The sequence below is a fragment of the Chenopodium album genome, chromosome 5 (assembly GCF_948465745.1).
Source record: "Chenopodium album chromosome 5, dcCheAlbu1.1, whole genome shotgun sequence".
NCBI lineage: Eukaryota > Viridiplantae > Streptophyta > Magnoliopsida > Caryophyllales > Amaranthaceae > Chenopodium > Chenopodium album.
Genome location: NC_137838.1, coordinates 78,028,719 through 78,049,693, shown reverse-complemented (window position 1 = coordinate 78,049,693; position 20,975 = coordinate 78,028,719). Strand labels below are relative to the sequence as shown.

Here is a 20,975-nt window from a genome sequence, read left to right as displayed (position 1 = left end):
CGTTAAGGGATGTACGAAGTAGTACATATTATTTAACATACGCGATTGCACGACTATATTATGTATGCATGACTTGTCTATATGTATAAGTTAAGCAAAGAAGATGAGACCAAAATACAGCATAAGTGCATAACATATTTGACCATCAAATGTATTGTGAGTCATACTTCATCACCTTTGTTTCTAGAACTCTACAAATCCACAATGTTTTGCACGTAGATCTTCGGATCTCCAATAGCAATGACAATCAGTACCCAAAATGACAATCAATATGAGATTCAAATCAAGTATTTCACTTCGACATATATATATATGCATCCTGCAACTCGAATGATGATTTTGAATCATAAGTTCGCGCCCTCCTGTTACATCCTTTTGTCCTATTCTATCAAGAAAAAAGTAATTACTTCGTATTAGTTAAAGTTAATTAGGAAAATAACACCAGACAAATTCACCAATAGAACCAAAGGAAAGACGCACAAGTAGAGGCAACTAGCCTGACTCATTGGTGTATTATCACACTTAAGTCTTCCTAAACTGTAACAATAATACAAACTCTACTACTTAAGTCTTCCTAAACTGTAACAATAATACGAACACTACTAAGAAAAAATCAAATGCAAGACCCTAGTAAAGCGAGATTGATGTACCTTGGTAATTAGATTAGTTGTACTAAATGATGAACTTGGTAATCTGCTCCAAGACTTTAACACTGGCATACGTTTGGACAGTCTGTTATTACAATCTGCACCATCATCAGTGAGCTCTGATTTAGAATCGAAGTACTCGAAATCAACCTGATTTTTTCTCCTATGTTCTCTGTCTATATCCAGGGCTGTAACAGAAGTGCAACTTAAGTCATCCATTTCATCAACCTCTTCTAAAGTGCAACGCGTTGCAGTAGCGAAAATCTCTGCCATAGTCTTCATTTTACGCCTCCACTTCCTTGTTTTATTCCCCTCTTGCGCTGATATTGCACTAGGATTTATGGCAGTGACCTCGTTTATGTACTGGACTTGTTCAGATTTCATAGATAATGTTGTTTCAATTAAGTCATGATCATTTCCTACATTCGCCACATTTCCCTCATCATTTGAAATACTTGTCCTTTCAAGTACACCTCGAGCTTCAAGAGGTGGAAGCACGTTTGTAACACCATACTCAAGGCACGATTTTAAGTATTTCTCCTGGAATGGCCAGTTCTGAAATATATTCTTTTGACGCGAAAGATAAACATAATGTCTGCAGGGGAAAATTACATCAGAATAGTGTGATACACTTATACTTGCAGCTCATAAGAAATTAATGCAGCTAGAATTTACAGAAGTTGATAAACTAATACCTAAACATTGATGAAATGGTAAAACAGAAATGTTGCAGAACAAGAAGAAGTGCATAGATTCAGAGACAGTACATGCTATTGATTTAGCCAAGTGAAAATTAGAAAACTTAACTGGTTACAGTAAACAAAACTTACCACGTACATTCAATTTATTGGAGTGTTTAATGTAATTTGTTTACAAGTTCATAGAATGAATCGAGTACGTAGTACGGAGTATATTAACAAAATCAAGCCCTTATACCAGCTTGCCTTATACCTTCTAAATTTCCAATTGAATTAAAGAACATGTTAAATCAATATATGATCCTCAAACAGCTAATATAATGCAAGTTGGAAGTGATTAACTGATTATACACTCCCTCTCTACTTCTCTAGCGAAAGTGTTATTACTTCGTTGCAAATAATAAGAAACGGAAGTAGTATATATAATAAACCGTCTCACACCAAGATTTTGCAAAGACCTTATTTTCGGACATATAATAGACTCACAGTTTCAAAAACTTCAGTATACAATAGGATTAATTATACAGTACAATTAACACTTGTCCAGATTTAGGTACGCTATGAACGTGATAATTAATTTCGGACGGAAGGAGTATATAACGTACCTTATGGAGAAGAGCTTGGTGCATGATTCAGCGGTAGTCTCAGTGCAAACATGAAATCGCTCCGCCGAGCTTTCGGCTGTCTCCATGTTATTCATCTGTTGGAGCTCATAATGTTGCATCATTACCAAAATTTTAAAAATCACCTGATGAAAACAAAAGTTGCAAAAAAGATAGCTTAGACAGTGTTGTTTAGTTGCTTATAAAAATCTGAAAAGGAGAAAACAGGGGACATACCAAACATAAATAATCCTTACACCATAGTACTTAACATAGATACAAGAAAGTGTATAGATTAAATTATTTGTACTACAAAAAATTCATTAAATAAAAACCCATGATGGAGAAGCAGGAACAGAACCCACAATAAAAAAAAAATCCAAATATTAGAAAGTGGAAGACAAAATAATCGGAATTAACGAATGCTTAAATCATACATACGGAAAGAAATACAAGAAGATTATTTGTGGGCGGAGGGATTGTTATTTGTTACTGCTGAAAAGTCAAGTGGTTGAACCAACAAATGAAGATTTTATTTAATGAGTTGAGAAAGAGTGTGAAATTGTGCAAGTGATTTTATGTTGGCAGAATGAAGGTAGGGACTACTAGGGAGTGAATATGAATATGTTTGTGATGGAGCAATCTTGTACGGCAACCACTCTTCACTTCTAGTCTTTTTACATACACTTGCCCCACAATCTTGTTTTTTCCCTAAAAAGATCTAATTTACTTTGATGGCAAAAGTAATTGTACAGTTGATCAAGTATTATCTGATCCAGGGCAACACCTCTTGATAAGAAACTTCACTCTTTACAACCCTTTGTACCATTTTAAGATATAGCCAATCCTAAATTTTTAACCATGTACTGTCAAGGCATAAACAAATTGGTAAAATAATAATATTAGTAGCATTATTAATAATATCATATACAAGGTATAACTGGTTGTACATAGAAAAATTGCCCGTTTTTGTATAGCAAAAAGCTTATGTCTCCATCAATATATTTATATGAAATTACTTAGTAATGTTAGTATATACGAAAATATTCTCGTAAATTTTGAATCATGAAAAGGATTTGGATACAAAGACTTTTTAGTTTGAAATGGAAGCACTGGAAGCAAGATTAGTTGTTTTTTTCTTAAGATTAGAAAATTAGTGTAAAATTATCAGCCAAAATGAAATACAAAGTTTAATACGAAGTATGTAACAAATCCTTAATCTCTACAAAGACACCACCTTGAGCAACAAATAGAGCAACCAAAGGAATTTCTTTGTACCCACAAGCTTAAGATCGAATGAAACCAACTAGTTATCAAAGATTGAATTTACAGGCACAAAAAATGCATAAACAATTTGTATTAATTATTATTCTCTGTTATCACTCTTGACTGTTTCAACCACTGTAGGATGCTAAATTTAAAATTTTCCAGAGTGCAATTGGATTGTCCAATCAAACATATATTCAGGAATATAAAAAGATATAATCCTATATACTTGTACATTTGTACATATCTAGCACAGGCAACACAGGACCACACCAGCATGATTTCACTTATTTGGGCTATATGGTAATGCACATTTTTTTTCACCCATAATAAAATAGATAAATTGCTTCTCCCATCTGAAGTTAATTATTGTGTATTATCTTAAATTGTACTTGCACTATATAAGTTGTCACCTTTCAAATATAATACGGAGTCATAATGATTTATGACCATATTTCGATATCACTACTAAAAATGAGTGATTTTACTATTATCAAGGGTCTTTTGTAAAATCATGTCATATCCTTAATTACGAGAGATTCAGAAGACAATGTGATAACGGATTTTGAAATGTGAGAGTGCGCTCTTAGACAAAGAAGCATCATTTAAAATAGCATGTCACTCATTATTCAACTCCATTGTTCAATGTAGCATAAAATTATCGTACACAAGAATGATAAAATGCAAGACAAAATTCTATATGCATTACTCAGTAGTCAGTACTCACTTGGAAGCAGATCCAGGAGCTGTAGCACGGGGTTGTTTGGTTGACAATGTAAAATGAGGGAAGTGAAAATTCATGGGATTTGAGAAATTGAGGAGTTGTTTTGTTGACACAAAAAAGCAAAAATGAGGGAAGTGGAAATTCATGAGAATTTCAACTTCCTACAAAACAAGGGAAGTAAATTACCTAGTCCCCCCTAGGTCAATCAAAATTCATAGGATTTCTAAATTCCCACATTGCCAACCAAACAAATTTAGGAAATTCCTAGGAATTTCATGAGGGAAATAACTTCCCATGAAATACAATTTTCTATGGGAATTTAATTCCCATGTCAACCAAACAAGGCCTTAGACAAATAAGTTCACAAACACATTCCTTCTTCCAACTCAAAAAGGCTTGATAGAATATATACACTGAACTCAACTCAGCTTGGCTAACTTAGCCACTTCCGTCTCTTAAGACCAACAAGGATTCATAGAGCAATATTCACCTGCTGTCCATAGACTACGCCATTTAGCCTGATCACTCAACTTCCATGGATGAACCTAGCAGTGATTCCCTTAGGCCCTTAGTACATAATTTTCACCAATGAACATAGAAGAGGTTTTACTTTGAAAATAAATATTCAGATCTTATAAAGTGACATATCATTAAGCACCATTGATTGAAAACTGATTGTGCAGGGCACAAGCAAACTTGCTCTACTTTAACTCGATTTTTCTCTTCAGATTTTTCAACAATGAGTTGGGATTCTAGAGGGGGATGTAATACTTCAATCAAAAACCATAATGAAATTTAGTTAACCAAAAAGATTAAAACCTAAAACCTATACCATAAAACAAATCCAATGATTAGAATCACCACTTGGATGCAAAACAAGATGAGTTGATACTAGTGCCAGTTGATGTCATACTCAACCCAAACATGCGCGGTATTTTTTTTTTTTTTTTTTTTTTTTTTTGGAGGGAAAAGGTGGCTTAATTAGTAATTAAATTGTTTACAAAAGTTTGCCTACCCCTCTGGATTTGGCACAAAATAGCATCCTGTGGAATACAATCCCTAGAAATAGTAGCAATGTCTTTAGCTAGATAGTTAGTACATATGTCTGGGGGTACAGCAATATTACATCGAAGATTCAAAACATTTAGTTTCTCCCTTGCATCTCTAGCCAGGATGTCAGCCACCATGTTCTTCCCTCTTTCACCATAGAAGAGCTTGGCCTCAGGTAGTCTTTGGAGCTGCAGCCTGCAATCAATTGTTTTTGGTGTTAGAGTAGTGTGAACATTTTGGCCAATATCCTCAATGATGTATTTGCAGTCACTCTCAATAATGCATTTGTTCCATCTTCTCTCTTCTATCCAGTCTAGAGCAAGTTTGATTGCCATTAATTCAGCATCCTTGGCATCTGTACAGAACCCTTTCCATTGAAATCCCTCTATCCATATTCCCAGGTGATTTACAGCCAGAGCTTTTGGAGTGTGGAAGGAAAGAAGCATCTATATTGATTTTGAGGAAGGATTGAGGAGGGGCCTCCAAGGCATAGGATTTAGGCTCTATTCTAGATTTCTAGTGTGTGGAGATGTGGAGAAAAACCACTCACTAGCAGCCCAAAGGCACTGGGAAGTAGAGGTTGTGATGTTGGTGTTTGTTTTTGAAAAAATCCAAGAGTTCCTTCTTTTCCAAATGAACCAAAGAGCAAAACCGAAGGTTATGCTCCAGGGAACAGAATTTTGAGCAGGTTGATTGTTTTTGAGGTTTCTTAGGATCCATTGCTGGGAGCTCTCATTTGCAGATTTGGGGGTGGAGGATGGGTGAGAAAGGTTTTGCCAGAATTTAGATGCTCTGGGGCAAGAACTGAAGAGATGGTCAATGCTCTCAGTGAAATTTGATTTGGGCAGAAGGGGCAGGTGCTGGTATTTTTGATGTTTCTTAGATGAAGATTTTGGGAAGTAGGGAGTCTATCCCATACTAGTTGCCACATGAAGACTTTTATTTTTGGGTAAGTGTTAGAGTTCCAGATAGCATTCCAGTCCCAATCAGGGTGGAGATGCATATTAACAAAAGGTGTTCTGCTACTAACTAGCCACTCTCTAGCCCTGGTGGTGTCAAACCTCCCTTTTTTTTGACCATGCAGTGAAATTTTAGTCCTCATTAGGATTCAAATTAACACTTTGGATTCTGCTCCACAAGTTGTCACTGGAACCCCATCTTATGTTCTAGAGTAACTCTACTGCTGGAAAGGATATCACTCAGGCAAGAATTTGTGGCTGACTCAGGGATGGGACCTATGAGTTGGGATCTGACAGTGTCAGCTTGTAACCATCTATCCCCCCAGAAGTTAATGCTTCTCCCATTTCCCACCTCCCAGTGAAGGCTATGGCTAAATAACTCCCAACCCTTCCCTACAGCAGACCATATATGAGATCCCTTATTAAATGGGGTAGGTCTACTCTTGGACTTGACATACTTCTCAAACTTTCCCTGCCAGTTTACTCTAGTATCCACCATCCAGCATAATCTGGCTAGGCCTAGTTGGTTCATCTCACTATTGTTTAGGATCCCCAAACCCCCATTCTCCTTTTCTTTACAGATATTCTTCCAAGCAATCCAGGTTACTCTCCTCTTGATGGTATCCCCACCCCATAAGAAATTTGAACAAATAGAATCCAGCTTACCTAGAATGAATTGGGGAAGCTTGATGCAGGACATCAAGTACAAGTACCTGGGAACTGAAAGCATAGAGGATTTCAGAAGGACAAGTCTACCCCCCCTAGATAAGTGGTTTGACTTCCAGTTTGCTAATTTTTTCCCCAACTTGTCAATGATTGAGGAAAGTTGTCTTCTTGAGGGTCTTTTATCAGACAAAGGGTAGCCTAGATAAGTCCCTAGATCATTTGAGGAGCTAACATTCAGACATTGCTCAAAATCATCTCTCAAGCTCATAGGTGTATTTCTAGAGAAAAAAAGCTTACTTTTATCCTCATTTATTTCCTGGCTGACAGAGAACAAAAACTTTTTAAGGTTTCAGAGATGGAGTGTAAGGTTTTTTTGTCAGCTACACCAAATAAAAGGACATCATCTGCAAATAGAAGGTGGGAGATGGCAACACTCCCTCCTCTGAATCTAAAGGGCTTCCATTTGTTTTGGCTACATTCAGTGTGGATTTTCCTGGAAAGGAATTCCAGGCAAAGAATAAATAGATAAGGGGATAAAGGATCCCCCTGCCTTATGCCTCTAGCAGGGAAGAACTGAGAGGAAAGCTTGCCATTTATTAGAATGTTGGAGGAAACCAAGGATAAGATGGTGGACCCTAAGGGATGCAAAAGCTAAGGTTTTTACAGAAAAGGTAATTGAAGAAGCGGATTGGGATGGAGAGGTGGATCCGGACATGACCTGGTTACGAATGAAGAACTGTTTCCTAAGAGTGGCCAAAGAGGTCTTAGGGGAAGTAAGGGGAAGAACTTCGGTACAGAGAGATACTTCGTGGTGGAATGAAGAGGTGAAAGCAGTAATTAAGCAAAAAAGGGAATGCTATCAAGCCTTAGGAAAATGTAGGAGTGATGAAACCTTTGCAGCGTATAAGGAGGCTAAGAGTAAGGCAAAGGCAGCTGTTCGCCAAGCAAAAGAAAAGGCATATCAGGAGGTTTATGAAAAGCTTGATTCCAAGGAGGGAGAAAGGATCATTTATAAGATGGCAAAGAGAAGACAAGAGGCAAGGAAGGATATTGGCATGGTGAAGTGTGTCAAAGATAAGAACCAAATGGTCCTAGTGCAAGAGGAGGGCATCAAGGACAGGTGGAAGGGGTACTTCGATGAATTATTTAATGGAAGTAATGGAGTTGTGATAGGAGATACCTCTATGAGTGATGAAGAAATCAACATGGAGTATGTGCGAAGGATTAGGAGAGTAGAGGTGGAGATTGCACTGAGGAAGATGAAACCTAAGAAGGCGGTTGGCCCTGATGGGGTACCGATAGAGGTGTGGAGGTGTTTGGGTAAGATTGGTATTGATTGGTTAACAAACATTTTCAACAAGATATGGACGGCTACAAGGATCCCACAAGATTGGAGGAAGAGCACCTTGGTCCCGGTTTATAAAAACAAAGGAGACGCTCAAGATTGTTCTAACTATCGAGGAATTAAGCTTATGAGCCATACTATGAAGTTGTGGGAAAGGGTGATTGAACAAAGGTTGAGGGCATGCACAAGCATTTCAGATAACCAATTTGGTTTTATGCCTGGGAGATCTACTATGGAGGCAATCCATTTGATAAGACAAATGATGGAGTTTTATAGGGTAAAGAAGAAAGATCTTCATATGGTCTTTATTGATTTAGAGAAGGCATATGACAAGGTGCCAAGAGAGATACTTTGGTGGGCAATGTTGAAGAAAGGTATCCCACGAAGGTATGTAGACCTAGTTAAGGATATGTATCGGGATGTGTCAACAAATGTGAGGACATGCGGAGGGTTGACAAAAGATTTCCCTATTACAATCGGATTGCATCAAGGGTCTGCATTAAGCCCTTTTCTTTTTGCAACGGTTCTAGACGAATTAACTAGACCAATTCAAGATGAGGTTCCATGGTGTATGCTGTTCGCAGATGATATCGTTTTGGTGGATGAGACTAAGGATGGGGTTAATGTCAAGTTGGAGCAATGGAGGCAAAGGTTGGAATCTAGAGGGTTTAAGCTAAGTCGGAGTAAGACTGAATATTTGGTATGTCGTTTTGGCACTCAGAGGGGGACAAGCAATGAAGTGGTGAGTTTGGATGGAAAGGATTTGACCATGAGTGAATGTTTTAAGTACCTAGGGTCGATCATCCAGAAGAATGGTGACATTGATCAAGACGTGACCCACAGGATTAAGTCAGGGTGGCTTAAATGGAGAGCGGCCACGGGAGTGCTATGCGACCGCAGCATTCCCTTAAAGTTGAAGGGAAAATTCTACAGGACTGCCATAAGACCAGTGTTGCTCTATGGTACAGAATGTTGGGCTTCTAAGAAAGAGCATATTAAAAAGATGGAGGTTACGGAAATGCGCATGTTAAGGTGGATGTGTGGAAACACTTTAAGAGATAGAATCAGAAATGAGGTTATTCGCAAGAAAGTAGGTGTGGCGGGCATTGTAGATAAATTAAGGGAAAATCGTCTGCGTTGGTTTGGACATGTAAGACGGAGACCCGAGGGTGCACCGGTGCGAAGAGTGGAAGAGTGGGACCATGGAGGGATTAAACGAGGAAGAGGGAGACCAAAGATGACTTGGTTGGAAGGAGTGAGGAAGGATATGAAGTGCATGGATTTACGTGAGGATGAAGTTTTGGATCGTAAGGGATGGAGGAGAAAGATTTATGTTGATGACTACACGGAATAATCAAATTTGGTTCATGTTAGCCGACCCCACTTTTGGGATTAAGGCTTTGATTGATTGATTGATTGATTGATTGATTTGGAGGATACAGAGGAGATACAGGACATGATAAGAGAGACAGTTGAAGGGTTGAAGTTAAAAAACAGGAGGCAGTGGTGAATGAAAGACCACTCAAGCCTATCATAGGCCTTTTCAAGATCTAGCTTTAAAGCAAATAAACCTCTGCTACCCTTCCTTTTTCTCATAGAATGGAGTATTTCAGTAGCTAGAATGTAGTTCACCTCAGTCCCTCTACCTTTTAGAAAATTGTTCTGGTTTGGGGAAATAATGTTGTACAAGTGAGGTCTTATCCTGTTGACTAGGATCTTTGAGATGAGCTTGTAAGAGCTGTTAACAAGGCTAATTGGTCTAAAGCTGGTAATTTGGGTGGGAGACAGAATCTTTGGAACTAGGCATATGACAGTCCTATTCATGCATTCCGGGACCATTTTGCAGGAGAGCACTTGGTTTGCAGAGAGGAGGCAATCATCCTTTAATGTGTCCCAGGAAAATTGGAAAAAAATAGCATGGTAACCATCTATGCCAGGTGCTTTGAGGCCACCAATGGAAAAAAGGGCCTCTCTAACTTCAGAAAGTGTAGCTGGATGAGAGCAGTCAATGGAGTTAAAGGAGTGCCCAGGTGGGAGGGGAGAGCAAGGCTCAGAAGTGAAAAGATTTTTAAAATGCTGCAGAATGTGATTGTGAATTTGGCCAGGTTCTTCAATCCATTCACCAACGTTATTTTTTAGGGACAAAATTCTATTCCTATTCCCTCTGATGATAGTAGAATGAAAAAATGTAGTGTTTTTGTCACCTTGAATCAACCACTCAGTTCTAGCCCTAGCTGCCAGAAGAGTTCTTCGTGGTCAAGGATTTCATTTAATTGCAGCTGTAGGTGTTGTTCTAGTTCAAAGAGCCTGGTATTATTGGGATTGTTCTGTCCATTGATCCTGGCAAGAAGTCTATTTTTTGTATTTTTCTGATTAAAGGCTAGGTTCTGAGCCCATTCTCTGAGATCAGGTGTGAGTTGTTGTAGCTTGTGGTGTAAGGAGGAGGTATATGACGGCCATTTGGATGATAGGAAGGAGGTGAAGTCAGGTTCATTCAGCCACAAAGGCTCAAACCTAAATGGTTTTTCTCCAGGAAAGGAAGGCTTGTGATCAAGGGAGAGGAGTTGGGGATTTTATGGTAAGAGGACATCCTTGTTAGGTGCTTAACTACAAAGTTTGGGAATGCTTGGATCCAGTCATTTGTGGCTAAGAATCAATCTAATCTTTCAAGAATTGGCTTTTTCTTTTGTTTATTGAACCAGGTATATTTATGACCAGAGAAGCCTAGATCAATCAAGTTACAATCATGAATAGCATCATTAAAAGCCCTCATTTGATGTAAAGGATGTTTATTCCCCCCCCCCCCCCATTTTTCATGGTCATTGCAAATTTCATTTAAGTCCCCACATACCAACCAAGGCAAGCTATTATTTTGTGAAGTTAATCTTAAAGCATCCCACAATTCTAATCTAGCATGATAAGAAGTAGGTGCATAAATAGCTGAAAGAAGAAAATTTTTTTTGTGATTGTACCTGCACAACAGCATGGATTGCACGAGGCTCCTTGTTGACTACTAAGAGGTCGTGGAAACCCGAGTTCCACATGATGAGGATCCCACCAGAAAACCCCACCGGGTCCAGCACTTCATTCGAGTTGTAGGGTAGAATTTCAACAATTTCCTCGCAGCCAATTTTAGTGACTTTTGTCTCAGTGAGAATGAGAATGTCCGGATCATGATCTCTGATGAGTTGCTTGATGTTACCCTTGAACCCATCTCTTGCTATCCCCCTAGCATTCCAAATATGAAACATATGTATTAGCCTAATTTGAAGTATGTGTTCTTTTATTACCTTTCACTCTTGCACACTTCTCCATTCTTCTGGGTTTTTCTTTACAGATTGATGTTGCAAAACAGAAATACAACACCATGGTGAATTGGCTCCTCGAGACAAGCTGATTTACCTTAGAGGATTGAGGTTCCAACTACACTTAGCAGGTAAGCCGATAATTAACATAAATCCTAGAAGACAAACAAAATAATGATTAAAAAAACCCATAGTAGTGATAGAAAACAAAAAATAATATTGAGAGTTGGGCAGTACCTAGGTATTCACAAGTATCATATTCATACTTTCTTGTTGCACTTCCCCTGCAAGAAGTGAGTTGATCCACATCATTGGTTCACATTCTTCCCGGATGGAACTTGTTTCCCAAATTAAGGTGCTCGAACAGATAAAATTGTTGAGAGATGCTTAATGATGTGATGTACCAATAAGAATAACTCAATTGTTCAAATGTTCATCTACTTCAACCCAACTCCATGCTGCACACTTTTCCACTCCTTTTGGCTTCATCAATTTTCTGATATTGGCAACCTCATCCCATAAGCCAGCTTCAGCATAAATGTGAGCCATTGTTAGGTATGCAGCAGAATCCTGTGGCTGCAGAGCAAAGAGCTGATTAGCAACCACTCTTCCCAATTCCACGGCACCATATGTTTTGCAGCAACTCAATAGCGAACTCAATATGACAGAATTAGGATCAAAAGGCATCTCATCCATCAATTGCATTGCCTTTTTTATATGCCCTTGTCTGGCATACAAGTCAATTAGACAAGCATATTGATCCATTGTAGGAGACAGATCATAATCCTTTATCATCTTCTTGAAGTTCTCTACAGCTCTATCAAGTAAACCTGCATGATTACAAGCACTGAGAACTGCAGTAAAGCAAATATGATCAGGGAAGAACCCTTTGCCCAACATGTGATCAAACAGCTCTAGCGCCTCTATTGCTCTTCCACTCTGAGCATACCCTGAAATTAGAGTTGTCCACAAAACATAGTTCTTTTCAATTGTTTGATCGAAAACATAACGAGCTTCATCAATGCTACCGCTTTTTGAGTACATGTCAATCAGAGAGCTCAAAACAAACAGATTGGTCAAAGAACCTAATTTTATTACCAATCCATGCACCTGCCTCCCAACCTGGAGAACTGATAGCCTCCCAGATGCATGCAAAATGCTGCTCATGGTGAAATCTGTAGAGCTAATACCCTGATTTCTCATACGTAAAAACAGTCTGACTGCATTTTCAACATAGAGGTTATGGCAGTGACAAGCAATCATTGAGTTGTAGACAATACTATCCCTGGTTGCTGCCTCATTGAAAATCAAAACAGCAGCATCTACACACCCACATTTTGAGTAAAAATCAATCAAGGAGCTAACCACGAAATTGTCAACCATAAAACCAAGCTTTATAACATGAGCATGAACTAGTAAGCCTTGTTTAAGAGGTTCTTTTTCAGCAGAACAGGCAGCAATAACACTAACATAAGTGAAACAATTAGGTTGAATATCGCTTGTTAGCATCTTCTTGAACAAGAAGTTGGCCTCAACTCCACATCCATACTGTAGATACCCCGATATAATAGATGTCCATGACACTTCATCATGCTGCTTCATTTCATTAAACATGCTCCTAGCATCCTCAATCCCAAAACACTTTGCATAAAAATCAACAAGTGCACTACTCAATATTAAATTATCTCCATAACCATACTGAATTATCTTCGCATGAATTTGCAAACCCAATTGGGAATTTCGAATCTTTGTACAAGAATTAAGTGTTGTACATAAATCATACTTGTTCACATCAGTTCCAACATGTACCTTTCTCAAAATCACCCTTCTAAACTTCCAAAGAGTTCTCTTAGTTGATAGGTATATGAACCTACTTCCCCATGAAACCATTATTCTTCAACAACTTTCGACTTCTAATGGAAATTTCATTGAACAGCCGATGTGCTCTAATGGAACAATGGTAGTTACAGCAAAAAGACGGATGTTGGATGTTGTGTATTAATCATATCATATCCTCCATTCTTGCCCATCATCAAAGACTCAAACAATTAGAATTTGAAATATTATCAATAGATCGCCACTCTTACAAGTAATTAAATTAAAATACAAATAAAAAGTAATCAATCAGGTTTCTCTTGCTCTGTTTATGGTCATAAGGTGTTTAAATTATAAAGATTCAATAGCAAAAACCCAGAAAATTATGAAAATCAACAAATTTAATCATAGTTTATAGTTCCTAAGACATCAAAAACAACCCAGGAATAAGGGAATTTCGTCGAATACTTAATAGGCATGACATTTAATTAGAAGTTTATATTAAATACCCAGCATGTTATACGATGAGACTGATAAAGTTAGCACCTTTACCTTTCATTGCAGAATTGAACAGCAAGAACAAATAAATCAAAGCAAAAAAATAAATTTAAAATAAGAAAAGTAGATTGAGGAATTTTGACGAACACATGGTGTGCAACTAAATTTACAAAGTATAAAGGTCAAGCAGAGAAATGAAATTTTACAAAGTTTGCAAAATACAGAGAAAATTGCATACCAGATATAAGCTCGGCAATCCTGTCGGCGAACGTCTCAAAACCCTATCTTCCTCCATTTTCTTCAAATTCTCCGGCGATACTAAGCTCGGAGATTCCGTCCCCAACTCTCCTTCACTCTCCTTACATTCCGCCGATTTTATCAGTTTCAATGGCGTCTTTTTCCCCAATTTCACTTCAATTCCAACGATTATCTCCGATTCTGAACCCGAAAACCTAGGTGATCGTCTCATCACCTGATCGTCCTTAATTTTCCCCAATTTTTCCACGCTTGGAGATTTCACCTCCGATTTTCTGTCACTTAATACTGATTTCACTAGCTTTAATGCTGCTTTCTTCCCTGATTTACCTCCAATCTTTTCGAAGCAAGGTTGAGACAAGAAATTCAACCGCCATTTTCCCATTTATGCTTTTTTAAATACGTACCCTAAAAAAAACGTAGTAAAATTAAAAAAAAAAAAAAAAAAAAATAGTCATCTTTCCTTTTTTTTTTTCTTTTTTTTTTTTTTTTTTTTTTTTTTCCAACGTGAATCCTAATTAAGATTCTTATTAGCCGACCCCAAATAATTTTGATACAAAGGCTTTTGTTTTTTGTGCCTAAACTCATCCAAAATGATCGGGTCATGCGGACTTTTCGGGCCGGGCAAAAAAAAATCAACTAAAAATGCATAAAAACGCATTCCGAAGCCCGCCCAAAAAAATATTCGGGCCGGACCGGCCCAACTCGATTTTGGGCCAAAAATTTCTGCCCAAAATCGGACCGGGCTAACTTTGAATCTTTGATCACCTCTAATAGGTTAGCCATTTAAGGCATGTTTCTGATTTACTAAACTAAACTGAACTGATTGGAGCTGAACTAAATTGCACTGTTTATGAGAGAAAGAAATTAGGAACTAAAAGTGAACTGAACTGACTTAAGTTGAACTGAAATTAAGCTGGAAAGAACAGGCCCTTAGTAAGTGAGTTGGGTTTAATGGGTGATGATGTGAATCTAGTTTGTGAGAGTTGTAAGGAAATGTTTGATTTATGAAATCTTAATTCCGAGTTTTTAATTCCAATTATATGATTACATTGTTTTTTGATTTGATAGAGACTTTTTGAGGGTAAAATAGATTTTCTACTATTATTAAGGACCTCAAATCTCTAGGTAAAATAGATCAAATTCTACTCAATAACTTTGTAAGTGGCAATTTTCAATGTACAAGTGGTTATACGTTGTACACAGTACAATCAAAATCATCACTACTTTCTATCCTCAAATTCTAATAATATCCCTGACCTCTAAATCTCACCCGGTACCATATTACCATAGGTTAACAATTATCGTTTCAGTTAATTAAATTAATAACCTTGAAAGATGTAATCATACAAACATTGAAACATAATCATGCAACTAATAACTCATTAATCCCACTTGACCTTTAAAAAAAGAGAGAGAAAAGCAAGAGAAGACTTCTACAGTTCTACCAAATCAAACACACAACAAAAAAAGTCAAGAACCCAAATAAAAATTCAAAAGAAACCACACATACACTGTAGTAGAACCAAAATTCCAGGTCATGAACAGAAAAATAGTGGTCCTTTGATAATAGACAACTCATTTCACCAAAAAATTGTTTAAGAAATCATCCCCAATTCCCCATCAAATTTACCTTTTCACTCAATCTCTAAAAAGCAAAAAAATTAGAAGCAAAAATAAACCCCAACTTACTTTCTCAGCTTCTCTTCTCAGTACTACTACTACTTCTTACAGATTCTCCCCTTTTTCTTTCCTGTTACTTTCAAAGTTTCAACCTTTTTGCTTAAATTTCCAATCTTTTTCAATTTTAGGGTATTAATTTCATCTGGGTGTTCTTCAATTTCTTCAATTTTCAATTTCTCTTTTTTGGGATTGAAAATGTATCCAAGATTTATTCAACCCCATCACCATAATCCTCAGCATCAGCAGCAGCAGCAACTCCATGAGTCTTTAAGTGTAATGGCGGGTCCCATTGATGAGATTCATCAAGTGGGTCCCACCTCTACTTCTGCCGCCGCAACAGGGGACCCACGTTTGGTGTTGACTTCCGATCCAAAGCCGCGTCTCCGGTGGACTGCTGACCTCCATGAACGCTTTGTTGATGCTGTCACTCAGCTTGGCGGGCCCAACAGTTAGTTTTTAATCTTTTAATTTCTTTTTGGATCTGATAAATTAACTTTTTTTTGGTTTTTGATTTTTAAGGTTTTGCTGATTTTGTTTTATGGGTAGTATCTAGTAGTATGACATTGTTGATTTGGTGTGCATTTATGACTTTGAGTTGTTTGACCTTTATTTGTTTTGTAATTATTGTGGTTTCTTTTTGTACTTTTGTTTGATGCTATTTATTGTGTAAATGGGTTGGTTTTGTTTTGTGGAATTAATGGGGTTAATGTAATTGTGGTGGTAATGTTGGGTTTTTTGGGTGTATAGATAGCCATTAGCCGCGAAAGTAGAGATGTAGACGGGATTTGATATTGTGTATGTTATAAGTACCGAAGACTTTATCCAGTAAGCTAGCTCACATCCACATTGTTGGTGTTAATTGTGCAAAATGGTTTATACTTTAATGTACTTTGTTGTAGTGTGTCTGAACATGGTAAGTTGGGTGTTGGAACGCCTAGAATCATAGAATATGATGATCTCATGGTTAATACTAGAAATGGTTCTTGGATAGTGCCATTTGTGGAATTGGATTAATTGGAGATTAGGGTGGGTGGAATTAAGGTGAGGGGGTTATTGTTATAATTATGCATGAGATTATCAAGAAAAGTGGATTTTTTGTTGGGTATTCTTTCTAAATTTGGGTGCCTGCTAGATGCTTGAGGAGAAATTATATGTTCTTCACAATTTAGGCTTCCCTCTTATTGGTCAGTAAAACAATGTATTTCCTAATTAATGAAATTGTTGGCCATTCTACATAAGTGGCAATGTGACATAGAGGCTAACTGCAATTCTGTTTTGATAAAAGATGGCATCATATGCTGTTGTGCGATACACGAAAGTGAGAGGGGATATGGACTTACAGAGTATTAGTAAGGTTTTATGGTAGTCCCAATGTATAGGAGAAAGTGATACGGTGAAAGAAGTGCTTCAAGTTATTGTTGTAGAGATTTTGATTAATTTTGCTTTCGTAGAAGGTCAAATGGATCCGTGCCATTTGATGTATTGTTAAAAAACCTGTGGCTCTTTGCTGCAATGCTGCCTCATAGAGTTTTTGTGTAGCAAGGGATGCTGAATTGCTGATAATGAAGTTGAAGTACATTGTTAGGACTTTCCTTTGACATGTGTGATTATGAGATGCCATCTTTGGTATGCGTTTGAGAGTTGTTTGCAATAGGAAATTGAATTTGTTTTTTTGATATGCTACGGAGAGCTTTAGGGATGCCAATGTAATGTGTTGCATATCCAAATGTAATCTTGTACTATTATCCATCATACTATCTACTTAGACGGTTAGACCTATAAACCATAAACTCTTACAGATGATGATGCCTTTGAAGCTTCATTCACTTGAATGGCTTGTAGGTGATCCTCATGTGTGTGTGTTTTTTTTGTTTGGGGGGGGGGGGGTATATTATCAATCTAATACGAAGAATTTTTTTTAGAACTGCGTGATAATTAATTTTGTTGGAAGTGCTATACTGTTATGTGAATTTTAATTATAGAAATAGTCTGTCTACTGGTTCATGGCTATAGGCAAAGCTGTGTACCTGTGGACCTCCCCAAACCTGGCATATGGCGAGTATATGTTGGGCTATTACGTTGTCAATGCTGCTGCTGCTGCTACACTGAATAACTTATAGCTTTCCTATTGAATGTCTAGTTTTTTTTTCTGAATGCTTTTTATAGATTTATTACTTGATCATGTATAGCTTTTCTTATAGCCTGTCAATTTTGTTTTCCAAATTGGAGCCTTGCTTTCTTAGCAAGACCTTCATTGGTTTTGTCTACATTTGCTAGTTGTAAATAATGTCAACATATGATCTTCTAATGCATGTTTGAATGTGATTTATCTGTGCAGAAGCTACACCTAAGGCTATAATGCGGACAATGGGTGTGAAAGGATTGACTCTTTTCCATTTGAAAAGTCATCTTCAGGTTTAAGTTTGTTCTTTAACTATTTTCTCCACATGTTCAGAGAGTTAAATTATGCAACCATTGTCAACCTTCTGGTAAGTATCTGATTTTTTTTTTTTTCTATTTTTACATGGCAGAAATACAGATTAGGTAAGCAATCGGGGAAGGATATGATTGAGGCTCCAAAAGATGGTGCGTGTTACACTAAAATAAGTATTTATATAATTAAAGATGGCATCATATTCAAGTAATACAACATTCCATGCCGTAAAACAAATTCCTCAGATTTGTATCTAATCAAATTTCTTACTTTTCTTGTATCCTGTATACAAAGGAAATGTCTTGCTTGATTGTCTCATCTTTTTTTCATTAACATTTAACAAGCTTGCCAGTGCAACTTGATCAAATTGATTGCTCGTTTGGGACAAGGTCATGAATATAAGGGGAAAGTAATGAACTCATACGCCATTTTGTATAAATTGTTTCACGTCAATGTCCAAAGTAATGTAAATCCATTCCCAGTAATAGATTATGTCTCATTATAAATCCATGCATTATTATGGATTTTCACACAGGACATTCTTTTTAAAGCAAAACTCAATTATTTAATTTGTAACTTTGTGCAAAGTGACTGGAAATTGGTCTTCTATGTATTATATTAGTTATGTTTCATTGACCTACAAAGTATGATGGTTCACATTCTATGGGGTTCTATATCTGTGTCCTTTAACTCCCAAGTCCCAATCCTACATATCTTTCCCAACAAAAAACAAATGTAAAATAGCTAGAACTTCTTTTAATGTGAATATCCATAGCTAAAGTATTAAAACATTGGTCATCCACTAGAATTTGATGCAATTAGTTTAGAAAAACACTTCTCTCATTTGTCTTTACTGATCATCCACAATAATGAACAAAGGAATTTCAGCTTCATACCATTTGGAGAGCCCTCGCACGAGTAATTCTTCTTCAAGTTTGCCAACATCAGACATGGATGAGTAAGAATTTGAGAATCTTTACTCTTTTTTATATTTATTATCGCTTTCTTAGATCTTATGCTCTTTATACATCTAATATTGCAAACATTCATGGTGAATTGGGCTTGAAAAGGGGTTATAAGGTTAAGGAGGCCTTGAGAACTCAAATGGAGGTGCAGACTAAACTACATTTGCAGGTTGAGGTATGTAAATTCCTCAGTTCTTGTGCATGCAACATTAGGGCTTTGCTCATTACACCCGAAAAATGTTTAATTGATTGGAACTTAGCTAAACTTCTTGGGTAGCCCTTTTTAAAACTTAACTTCACTTAAGTGAAAAGAACAAAGCCATAGAGTTGTTGATTTCTTTGCATGACTAATTATCTTTTGTGGTCTATCAATAATCAGTTCTGTGAGAAGTTGAAGGTAGTTGATCAATTTGTTTTGCTGTTTACTTACTGTAGGCTGAGAAGCACTTACAGATACGCCAGGATGCAGAGCGAAGATATATGGCAATGCTTGAGAGAGCATGTAAGATCCTTGCAGATCAACTTATGGGGGTTGCAATTGCAGAAAATCACGCGCAGACACTTCAAGGTCAGGCATCGGAAACTAATTACTCTTTACAGTCCTTATAAAGTGCCCAACTAACTCTATGTTTGGATAGCTATTGTGGAAAGAAAGGGAGGGGAGGGGAACCCGGGGGGGGGGGGGGGGGAGGGAGGGGGTCAGAAAGGGAAATGAGGGGAGGGAAGGTGTGAGCCTTCATTTTTCGTTCAATTTTGTAAGGATTTGGTTTGTTTAAAGGGAAGGAAAATGGACTCCTCCAATTCCCTCCCTTGCCTCTCCCAAGTCACATCCAAACAAGGAGAGGCAAATATCTCACTTTCTCTTCTGCTCATTTCTTCATCTTACTCTATCCAAACACACTGTAAATTCCCAGAGGGATGACTGTTTTGCTGAAAGTTGTTTGACTGTTGACACGGTATAATGTTTTTGAGGTTTCAGAATGAATGATTTTTAGCTGTTGTGGAGCGCAAGGGCAATTATGGGCTTGGTTCAGTGAGCGTTGGATCTTGTTTGGAAGGACAGCTTAGCTTGCTTAATTTATGACAAACCTTAATCTATACAAATTGATGGAGTTTGCATTTCAGCTACCTGAAGTTGGAATTACAATCGTCAGTGGTGGACAAAGTGCTTGAATGATGCTGATTTGTGTAATACTTCTGTCAACCTTGCTGCATGTGTCATACTTCTACCCGGAAGAACGTAGAATCTGTAGCTTGTAAATTTAATTACTAATGTTTCTAACATGAGATGCATCTGCATCTCCTTTTATTCATATTCGAGGAAATACAAACTCAACGCCCTGTGTGGACTGTCATGCGCCCTTAGTACCAATTTTGTGCCTTGCCATTTGGTAATTCCGCGTAGTAGTATATCCTCTTCAAATTTCATGACATTCTTAATTTCTAATGGATTGTAATTGTTATAGTTTGCAACTTGGATGGGTGATTGTTCAAGGGACTTTGATTTCCTACTGATGTAACTGATGTCTATATGTGAATTAGTAGTTAAATGTCAATTTTTCTCATTATGGTTTTTCTTCTAGCTAATATCTTAATTACTAGTTTATTACTTATTTCTAATGAGTCATTTTTTTTTCCTATCATTTACTCTTTAGTTGTTCGAATTATATGCAAATGATTAACGAGCATTCTAGTTTTTACTCTTGATCTTAATGAGCTATTTAGTTTTTTTTCTTGAACTTAATTTTCTGTTTTTTAAAAATTTTATTCTTGAACTTAATTTTCTGTTTACGTCTCAAGATATTGTCTCAAATGAATGATATCGCTCAACATTCTTTTCACCCCTTGTCCCTTGTTTTATACAATAGAATTACGAGAAAAATGTTGGAAAACTTGATTATACTAATTATGCATCAATTTGAATCGACATTGTCATATTATATACTTGGTATGTAATAATCAATTAATCATAATTGAAATGATATTATGGTTTCAATTCATCCATGAATGTCAGATCTATGAAAAACACACTTCCTTGAGCTCTTTTCACCCTTCGATCATTA

General features: G+C 37.1%; 4 protein-coding genes across 11 annotated transcripts; 1 reads left to right on the top strand and 3 right to left on the bottom strand.

Moving 5' to 3' along the window:
* Nucleotides 1–124: 124 nt before the first annotated feature.
* On the bottom strand, nt 125–2,302 carry LOC145631196 (uncharacterized). Its single transcript, XM_081683292.1, has 4 exons — nt 2,185–2,302; nt 1,951–2,093; nt 651–1,242; nt 125–385 (listed from the first exon to the last, which is right to left on the bottom strand). The coding sequence occupies exons 2-4, from the start codon at nt 2,070–2,072 to the stop codon at nt 293–295; spliced, it is 807 nt and encodes a 268-aa protein (XP_081539418.1). The 5' UTR covers nt 2,073–2,093; nt 2,185–2,302; the 3' UTR covers nt 125–292.
* A 2,587-nt stretch (nt 2,303–4,889) lies between these two features.
* Nucleotides 4,890–14,260, bottom strand: LOC145631194 (pentatricopeptide repeat-containing protein At2g13600-like). Of its 5 annotated transcripts, none has more exons than XM_081683288.1 (5): nt 13,814–14,260; nt 11,500–13,283; nt 11,360–11,417; nt 10,930–11,185; nt 4,891–5,182 (listed from the first exon to the last, which is right to left on the bottom strand). In XM_081683288.1, exon 2 carries the CDS (start codon nt 13,150–13,152, stop codon nt 11,680–11,682), a length of 1,473 nt encoding a protein of 490 aa, XP_081539414.1. In that variant the 5' UTR covers nt 13,153–13,283; nt 13,814–14,260; the 3' UTR covers nt 4,891–5,182; nt 10,930–11,185; nt 11,360–11,417; nt 11,500–11,679. The 5 variants fall into 5 exon arrangements, with proteins under 5 accessions (XP_081539413.1, XP_081539414.1, XP_081539415.1 ...); XM_081683289.1 differs by having other exon boundaries at nt 11,360–11,380; XM_081683287.1 differs by having other exon boundaries at nt 4,890–5,182; nt 10,930–11,417.
* LOC145633232 (uncharacterized) lies at nt 6,131–11,571 on the bottom strand. Its single transcript, XM_081685501.1, has 5 exons — nt 11,529–11,571; nt 11,360–11,417; nt 10,930–11,185; nt 9,477–10,033; nt 6,131–6,932 (listed from the first exon to the last, which is right to left on the bottom strand). Exons 1-5 carry the CDS (start codon nt 11,569–11,571, stop codon nt 6,131–6,133), a joined length of 1,716 nt encoding a protein of 571 aa, XP_081541627.1.
* A 1,047-nt stretch (nt 14,261–15,307) lies between the features above and the next one.
* Nucleotides 15,308–20,494, top strand: LOC145631193 (protein PHR1-LIKE 2-like). 4 transcript variants are annotated; one of them, XM_081683285.1, is made up of 7 exons: nt 15,308–15,961; nt 17,852–17,928; nt 18,045–18,099; nt 18,836–18,905; nt 19,018–19,087; nt 19,348–19,485; nt 19,892–20,494. In XM_081683285.1, the coding sequence occupies exons 1-7, from the start codon at nt 15,709–15,711 to the stop codon at nt 19,898–19,900; spliced, it is 672 nt and encodes a 223-aa protein (XP_081539411.1). In that variant the 5' UTR covers nt 15,308–15,708; the 3' UTR covers nt 19,901–20,494. The 4 variants fall into 4 exon arrangements, with proteins under 4 accessions (XP_081539411.1, XP_081539409.1, XP_081539408.1 ...); XM_081683283.1 differs by having other exon boundaries at nt 15,309–15,961; nt 18,827–18,905; nt 19,348–19,480; nt 20,038–20,494; XM_081683282.1 differs by having other exon boundaries at nt 15,310–15,961; nt 18,827–18,905.
* The last annotated feature ends 481 nt before the right edge of the window (nt 20,495–20,975 follow it).

What these genes read in the sequence shown, in the direction of transcription:
- LOC145631196 (XM_081683292.1), bottom strand. Translation starts at nt 2,072, where the DNA reads ATGATGCAACATTATGAGCTCCAACAGATGAATAACATGGAGACAGCC. An exon ending in ACCAAGCTCTTCTCCATAAG is followed by an intron (nt 1,243 to 1,950) that starts GTACGTTATATA and finishes TTTCCCCTGCAG; the next exon opens with ACATTATGTTTATCTTTCGC. An exon ending in CAACTAATCTAATTACCAAG is followed by an intron (nt 386 to 650) that starts GTACATCAATCT and finishes TTTTCTTGATAG; the next exon opens with AATAGGACAAAAGGATGTAA.
- LOC145633232 (XM_081685501.1), bottom strand. Translation starts at nt 11,571, where the DNA reads ATGTGGATCAACTCACTTCTTGCAGGGGAAGTGCAACAAGAAA. An exon ending in CAATCCATGCTGTTGTGCAG is followed by an intron (nt 10,034 to 10,929) that starts GTACAATCACAA and finishes CACATTCTGCAG; the next exon opens with CATTTTAAAAATCTTTTCAC. An exon ending in GCCTATGATAGGCTTGAGTG is followed by an intron (nt 6,933 to 9,476) that starts GTCTTTCATTCA and finishes GTTCTCTGTCAG; the next exon opens with CCAGGAAATAAATGAGGATA.
- LOC145631194 (XM_081683287.1), bottom strand. Translation starts at nt 13,152, where the DNA reads ATGGTTTCATGGGGAAGTAGGTTCATATACCTATCAACTAAGAGAACT.
- LOC145631193 (XM_081683282.1), top strand. Translation starts at nt 15,709, where the DNA reads ATGTATCCAAGATTTATTCAACCCCATCACCATAATCCTCAGCATCAG. An exon ending in ATTTGAAAAGTCATCTTCAG is followed by an intron (nt 17,929 to 18,044) that starts GTTTAAGTTTGT and finishes TTTACATGGCAG; the next exon opens with AAATACAGATTAGGTAAGCA. An exon ending in AACTACATTTGCAGGTTGAG is followed by an intron (nt 19,088 to 19,347) that starts GTATGTAAATTC and finishes TACTTACTGTAG; the next exon opens with GCTGAGAAGCACTTACAGAT.